We start from the raw sequence: 8,440 nt of genomic DNA, 5'->3' as shown, positions 1-8,440 counted from the left end.
AATATATGTGTGTGTGTGTATAATATATATATATATATATATATATATATATATATATATATATATATTATACATACACAGACACACATTTAGGTAGCAAACCTTCTTTTAAACACGTTTCATTGCATAAAACCGACAAAGAACTCTTTAGTCTTTTTTACATTCAAATCATGTGCTCTCATGAGTACTGATATTCTCTTACAGATGGAATAAATGAAATTTCCGATTGATGTTTGGATATTTCCATTTCCTAGTATTTTTGTATATTTTACTAGCATAGCATTCAAATACACCCATAGAATCTTGCAGCTAATTTCATAACAAGATTACAATGACTTAACTGTCATTGTAATCTTGTTATGAAAGTAACATTGCTTCATGTAAATAACCTATCATTCCTTGAAAATGGAAAATGAAATCATGAAAAGTAGAAATAAAAACACTGAATCATCATTTAGAAATTTTCTTTATTCCATCAAAAAAAAAAAAAAAATCAATATTCGCATGAAAAATAGACAAAAGAATTTCTTGTCAGTTTTATACAACAACATAATATACAATTAGAGAGAAGGGAAATATCAGTTTACAAAAAAAAAAAAAAAAAATTGCTCTGGGTGTGGGAAATAAAAAAAAAAAAATGTCTTGTTTGAGTCTTTAAATACTGTCAGAAAATCCACACGTCATCCATGCTGATATCTTGGGTTTTTTGTAATATCTCAGAAATACTTGGATCTTCAACTGAAATAAGAAAAAAAAAAGTTATTCATTTTTACAAAATTTAAATTCCTGTTCTTTTATTTTTTACCTCAAAATATTATTTTTAAATCTCATTGAAATGTTTAGATTTTAGATGTTTAATGCTGAAGCAAGCAAAAAAATATTAAGACAGTGGCAGTCCTAGCACAGAAGCGGCAAAGTTGCAGACCCCCACCCCCAAACAAAAATGCTAAATAACATGACTCTTCTAAATGAATAAATGCAAAAGATTTTTTTTTCATTTATCCAAACTATATTTATATCAAAACATGTTAGGTTTAATTAATTCAATCACACAGGAAAATATTTCCAAATACATAGAAAAACTCAGTTGTGACTATACTTCTTTTGCATATTTATTTATTAAAAAATGTTTATGATTTTCCATAATTTGGTTCTACTATTTTATTACATATACAAAAAAAGGTTTCTTAATATTGTTATCAGTAGTAATATTAATTAAAGTAACTCAATGAAAATTTTTTTTAATAAAAAATGATAACTTCTGTTTCATTATTTTGTTATGTTTGCACACAAAAACTGCATAAAATGCAATGAGTAACAAAGGTTTTCTGTTGATAATTAAATACATTTATTATTTTTTAAAACTAGATTTTTTTGTTGTTGCTGGTAGTGATGATGATGACAACTATTACATTTGTCATGAAAAAGACCCCCCCCCCACTCCTCATCTTCTTAAATTACAAAATGATTTTTATTTTTTTAAAAATTATTTTTCCCTCTTTAATAATGGAGATGAAAAGCACAAAGTACTCATTTCATCATTTATTTCGATATTCTGTTTTTTCATCCATTTTATTATACAACTGGTTTTTAATGAGGAAATTATTTTCATACTTATACAAAAGCAAATTCCTATAACCTTTTTATTGCTATTTTCTCAATTAAAAATTTTGACTATGTTCGTACACAGTAAATTTCCTCAACGTTGGAATATATCAAACTAGCAGGACCCATTAATCGGCATTGCATGGTAGTAGCCCCCGCCCCTCCCCCAGACAAATAGTTTTAAACTTCAAATGGTATTTTGCATTATGACGTATTTGTGTGTAAAAATAAAAAAAGGACGTGTGAATGAAATGAGGTCAAAGTTCTCTTTCTCTCTGTATTAGCAGGATTGCCATTTAGTTATATGAATACTCTCTAACCCTATATCGAACAAAAGGGAATAAAATGGGTGACACCACTATATCACTGTACATAGAAAAAAAACATTTTCACGAGTAAACAAATGAATAATATAAATTAAGAGTTTGAAATAAGAATATTTTTTTTCATTTCAAAATTAAAACTTTTGCACAAATAAACAAAAAAGTAAACAAATGAATAATATAAATTAAGAGTTTGAAATAAGAATATTTTTTTCATTTCAAAATTAAAACTTTTGCACAAATAAACAAAAAAGTAAACAAATGAATAATATAAATTAAGAGTTTGAAATAAGAATATTTTTTTCATTTCAAAATTAAAACTTTTGCACAAATAAACAAAAAAGTAAACAAATGAATAATATAAATTAAGAGTTTGAAATAAGAATATTTTTTTCATTTCAAAATTAAAACTTTTGCACAAATAAACAAAAAAGTAAACAAATGAATAATATAAATTAAGAGTTTGAAATAAGAATATTTTTTTTCATTTCAAAATTAAAACTTTTGCACAAATAAACAAAAAAGTAAACAAATGAATAATATAAATTAAGAGTTTGAAATAAGAATATTTTTTTTCATTTCAAAATTAAAACTTTTGCACAAATAAACAAAAAAGTAAACAAATGAATAATATAAATTAAGAGTTTGAAATAAGAATATTTTTTTTCATTTCAAAATTAAAACTTTTGCACAAATAAACAAAAAAGTAAAGAGCTTTAAAGAAAAAAGTTCTTTTATTTTAAAAATAAAACTTTTACACAAACAGAAAACAGAATGTTGCATTTTTATTTCAGATTTGAATAAAACATGGTAACATCCGGTTCAAAATCCAAGTATCAAATAAATAAATCAGTGCCTTTTCGTTTTCGTTTCCTTAAGAATCATTGTTTCATTTTGTGTGGTCGCCTTTTGGGTGTTGTAACTCGTTACCGGATTTTAGCAAAGCAATATCGAATTTAAGTACAAATACGATTTAACATGTACATTTAACTAAAACTTGTGATGATAGCAAATCCAAGTAAATAAAAAGAAAAAGAAAAAGAAAAAAAAAGAAAAAGAAAAAAAAAGAAAAGGAAAATGAAGAATCCCAAACTTTTATTCAATGTTTTGTTAAAAAAAAATTCAAAAAAAAATAAAACTGGACAGTCCTGTCTCTATCTCTGTATCTGTTTCTATCAATCTCTATGTCTCTATTTTTCTCTCTCTCTTTCTATCTCTCTCTCTGTATGTGTGTTTGATTCCTGAGTTATGTTCGGGCCTTCAAAATAACTGTCTGTGTAGATATTTCTGTGCATGCATTTGTTATATGTTTAACTAAGTGTGCTGGTGTGCTGAAGAAAGGAAAAAAAACAATTTCATGTTGAAGAGAGAAGTTGTTTTTCTAATAGAAAAAGGGAAGGTAATGGTATGTGTATGAGTTCGTAAGGCAGTTACGAAGGCAGACTGGGCGGTATATGTGTAGTGTGAATAATATTTCCCAGTGTTGAGTGGGATCAGTGGGAGTACTTTTTTAATAGAGGGAAAAATACAAACTACTTCCTCTGTAAGTCTTGACGATAGTGTTGATGGCGCTCCTAGGATAGATTATGAGATTTTGTTATAACAAATAAATATGAAACGGCATTCTACAGTTACATAAGATGGTGGATAATAGTTTAGACATATTCAATTTGTATGTGACATCTGTTATTGCAAACCTATGCTAATTTGGTACAGAGGGGAATTTTTGCAATCCAATTATTATATATAGGATAACATCATGGCAATCATCTTTTTGTTTTTCTCCAAATTAACAAAAATGAGAATTATTTGTTTTTCTGTAAAGAAAGCTACAACTTTATCAATTGTTGCCCAGAGAGCAAGTAGTTCTTGTAGATCCATCAATATCTTGCCTTAAGCCAGGGGTTCCCAAAGTACAGCCCACGGGTCAAATTCAGCCTACCAAAGTCCACAGAACTCTTATGGAAAACGTAAAAATATTCAGGAAAAATTTCAAAAATGTGAATGTGTGAAAATAGTGGTTTTTCTTTCTGTTTAATGATTAAAATGATTAAAAGAATGACGTTTTGAAGAACGAGTTTCATTAAAAAGCAAATGAGCAAAACAGTATAGAATACTTCCAAGTCATTTTTTTTTTTTGGGGGGGGGGGGTCACATAGCTCTAAAAAGTCAGCAATATGGCCTCTATGTTAAAAAACTTTGGCGATCCCTGTCTGGGATTCTAAAATAATTTTAAAATATTCATAATAGGCCCATTGGCATCTGTCTGGAGCCAAACCTATACTATGAATTCTATTGTGCACTATTGTACTATCTTTTAACATTCAATTCAGTTTACTATCTCAAACTATTCTCATATCATTTCACTTTCATGCATCATCACATGTGCTTGATAGACTCATCACTTGATCGAAAATGATAACATTCTGCTGTTTAGCAGATGTTCCCTGAACTTATTTCGTTCACACAGGAAATATTTCCAACACTGATCATACAAGGGATCAAGTCATGAGAATGAAAACTGACGAGGCCAAGGGAGATGACGTCACATGTTCTGGGGCTGACACGATTCATGAGAGAAGATAGATCAATCTTGGTGTAACCTTGAATCAGGCATGATATTAGCAATATTAGAAAATGTACTGTTCAGTGCTGGATAAGAATATTATTTAGAAACCCATTCTTAACTTGGGGAGGAAAGGGTGTTTTGTAACTATTCTATACTTTCACCTAACAATTTAATAAGCAAAAGATACTGCAAAACTTGAATATAACTTGAACATACTATAAAAAAATTTGCATGTTATTTTAAGAGCAAAATTAAATCTTGCTAAAATTGAGAAACTAAAAAATTAAATTAACAAACATAATTGACTATCCATTTTTCCCCTCTTCTTTTGACTGGTCAGCTATGAAACAATCACCAGTTGAATAAAATCTATTATTCTAAAACCGTGTTTCTTTAATTAATTGCAAGATAATTAATGTAAGAACTATATAGCCAACCTTTTATTCCAATGAACAAAATGAACCAGAGTCCTCAGAGGAATACAACACATATGCATGGCAATACGAATCAAATAAAAATATATGATTTTTAGGAATTATGCTGCATTAAGAAGGTTAAATGCGAAACCTTAAAATATAAGTTGGATCATTCAGGATATGAATAAAACAATAATCGCAAAGAAGACATTCTCTAAGACTGGGTGGATTTTTATGAACGATTGCAAATAATGAAAATAAGAGGAGGAAATGATTGCAGGGTAGACAACTCTGCATATCAGTATTAACAAGTGAAATAACAAATGCAATACGAAACATTAAAATGGAATTATATTTATTCCAAACATTTGAGACTGGGCACTAAGCTTCTACATTTTTTTCAATGCAATTCTACAAACTAATCAGATTCTTCATAAGTTTAAAGAGGCAATACAGCATATTAACTAATGGTAATATTTTTAAGGTCTGTGTGCATTTAATATTCTTGTCTAAAAGGAATGGTGGAAGAGTGCAGAAAAAGTCAATCACTAAAAAGATGACGCGATACCATACATTCTGAACTTCCAGACCAATCAGTCAGTTAGACAAAGTAATGAAAGAAACAAAAGATCTTGGAGTCAGTTAAGAAAATATTCTGCAGGATACAGAGAAAATGTTTGATGATGAGGCTTAACAAGATTATTTTTTTAAATGCTTGAGAGATGAAAAGAGAGATAAATACCTTTGGATAATTTACTAATATCTGTGAGCGGGCTAACAGGCTGTAGAAGGGATGGTAGTACATCAGTAGTATTACGACGCAGACCCTTAAGAAATGCATGGCTCAGTAAATTTGTGGTGGTTGTTCTGCAATTGATAACATTAAAAATGATTAGATACATTGCAGGTGTATGTGCACAAACATACGTTGTTCAAAAATATTCTGAAAAAAAAAAAAAAAAATGGGAAACATTGTCATATAGTATTACAACATTAAAAGTCTTTAAAGAACTTCAAAGAAAAAAGTACTTTTGTATGCATAAAAATCATTGAATTATATAGACAGCTTCCAAAATTTTGACACCCTTGGCTATGATGTGAAGTGCATTAATGAGGTTCTAAGTCAGTAGTTTCATGAAGTATGGAGTCAGCAATACAACTTGAAAAAGTTTCAAAACTTGGAAAATGAGTGTCATACAGATTCCAACTCGTGATTTAAGTTTGGCTTAAAATTAATGAGGTACACATTTCCCAAAATTTACAAACCTTTCAAATTGTACGGTTTGAGGAAAGCTTAATTTGCAATTCTTCAACATATACTGCAGACTTTTCTTTAAGTTATATCAAACTAAATGGAACGTCCGAATTGGTTTTCCTTTTTAAGGGCAAAATTCCTGTTTCTGAATTTTGTAAATAAATTTTGGCATGTTCTTTCACTTTAGAAATTCTTCTCCATAAGCTGAATGAATATTGCAAGCTGCATAAAGATAGATTTAAAAATCTGTAGATCTTAGGTATGACCTAAACTTCATTATATCACAAATGGATGATATCATCTACAAGACATTCGAAAGAGATCCTTCATGACACGGTATTATTAGAAGTATACTGAAACTCTGATTTCTAGCAGAGTTACTCATAATAGGCAGGTCTGACATCCAGCATTATTATGGCTGCTACTTGGCTAACACAGCACTGGTGAAAATCCAGGAAGAAAGAGTCAACATTAGGATTTGTCATCACCAGGTCGTCTCTGTTTATGTGTGTGGCAAGTAAAGATATTTCAGGCCCCAAACCACAAACCTATGGTCTAAGAATATCGTTTTTGCATATATGCAACTGCCTTTGTTACTATAAACAGCATTTCTTCGCACATCAACTTTAAATTGTTCTTATCTTCCTTTTTTCACTGGTCATTATGTTTATAACTACTAGCTGTATGTTGTCTGAGATGCAGTGAAGTCATTTTAGCTTTTAATTTTTATTTGTTTTTATAGGTTTTTTTCTTACTTTATAGAAACAGAAATAAAATTTTAGGTCTAAGAGAGACAACTCTTTTTATATTTTTCAATTATAAATATTACTGATTTTTTTTAGTCATAACTGAAAAATATTTACATATTTCCATTGATTCAACGTCTCTATCCATTGCCCCTCTGAGGCCCGTGGTGCAGTGGCTAGGGCTCCAGGTGAGCATTATCTGAAGATAGAGGTTTCAATTCTACCCAAAGCTAGCCAGAGGCTTAGTTGGCCAAAATGTGGTGAGACGACAACTATGGAAGGCAGTAATTACTGAGAATGCAGTTGGGAGATTCAGAGTTTCTATCCCGTCGTGGTAACCATCTGACGAAGCCCAGAGAAATAGTTGGCCGAAATATTGTAAAACAACAACTAAAAGATAAGGATAATAGTCCGCAATAAATAAATGAATAAATAATACTCGTCTCAATAAGCGTCATAATTAAATAAATAATACTCATCTCAATAAGCGTCATAATTAATTAAATTATAGTGGAAGTTTATATTTAAAAATGGTGCTAATGTTTAATGGCATTTAAATATTATATTTACAAATAATAATTCAGATTAATGTACTTATTGAAGACATTAATTCTTACAAGTTTTTTTTTCTGCAAATATACTTAACTGATAAAATATTTTCTATTATTTTTAATCAGTAAATTATTTTAAACTAATTTACCATAGCTGGAGTCTTTTTATTAGGTTGGTGCAAAAATAATGTTTTATATTGACGTATATATCTGATACAAAAACGTTATTTTTGCACCAACCTAATACTTTCAAATGTTTTTGTTGTTTGTTTTACTGTTAAAAAACACAGATCAACAAACAAAACAATAAAGAGAGAGAGAGGGAAGGAGGTGCTGATTATGTGATGAATACAAAAATATGGGAGGGGACTGGCCACATACTTATTGTTTAGCATATGAGAAGGGGAGAAGTTTTGTTTTGTTTTACAGCATATTAACTCTTTTTGGGTTATTTAACATTGAACTGAGGGACCAAGTATAGAATAAGGATCCTGAAAGCTGAGAGATTCAAAGGGGACACTTCTCAATCAACACCGGTTGACTGCTAACACATGTATCATTTGTAAACAAACATACACAACCTGAATTGCGTGAAAGTTTTACTTGATTAAATAATTTGAAATAACAAAAACAAGAACCATATATATGTTACTGCACTAATTTTTCATAGTATTTTCAAGTCAAATTCAATTTTTATGATATTTTCGTTTATTAAATTGCGAGGTGAAATTATAGAATAATTACAAAACACTCATGTTAAGAATGACTTCCTAAATAATAACGTTATTATTTCAGTGTGGTAACATCACTTTTTTATTTGAAATTATTTAATCAAGTAAAAATTCCATGCAAAGGTTTATGAGAACCTTCAAATTTGTAAGAATAACTTTTTAAAATTTAGTAATCAAGAAAAAAAATAGAATTTTTACGTGATTAAATAATTCGAAAATAAGAAAAGTGATTTTCGTTTTAATT

General features: G+C 29.2%; 1 protein-coding gene across 20 annotated transcripts in view; it reads right to left on the bottom strand.

The window, feature by feature from the left end:
- Positions 1-447: 447 nt before the first annotated feature.
- LOC145259895 (STE20-related kinase adapter protein alpha-like) overlaps positions 448-8,440 on the bottom strand; it is an 88,517-nt gene continuing 80,524 nt past the window's right edge. For all 20 annotated transcript variants that reach the window (XM_080117808.1, XM_080117804.1, XM_080117811.1 and 17 more), the window contains 2 exons: positions 5,656-5,780; positions 448-738 (listed from right to left, as the gene is read on the bottom strand). In XM_080117808.1, coding sequence (XP_079973934.1) covers positions 665-738; positions 5,656-5,780 — 199 coding nt within the window. In that variant the 3' untranslated portion in view covers positions 448-664. The remainder of the gene's footprint in view (positions 739-5,655; positions 5,781-8,440) is intronic.

This window comes from Euprymna scolopes, chromosome 35 (genome assembly GCF_053919585.1).
Source record: "Euprymna scolopes isolate OS-2025 chromosome 35, ASM5391958v1, whole genome shotgun sequence".
In the NCBI taxonomy this organism is placed as follows: Eukaryota; Metazoa; Mollusca; class Cephalopoda; order Sepiida; family Sepiolidae; genus Euprymna; species Euprymna scolopes.
This window is presented reverse-complemented; position numbering and strand designations above follow the sequence as displayed.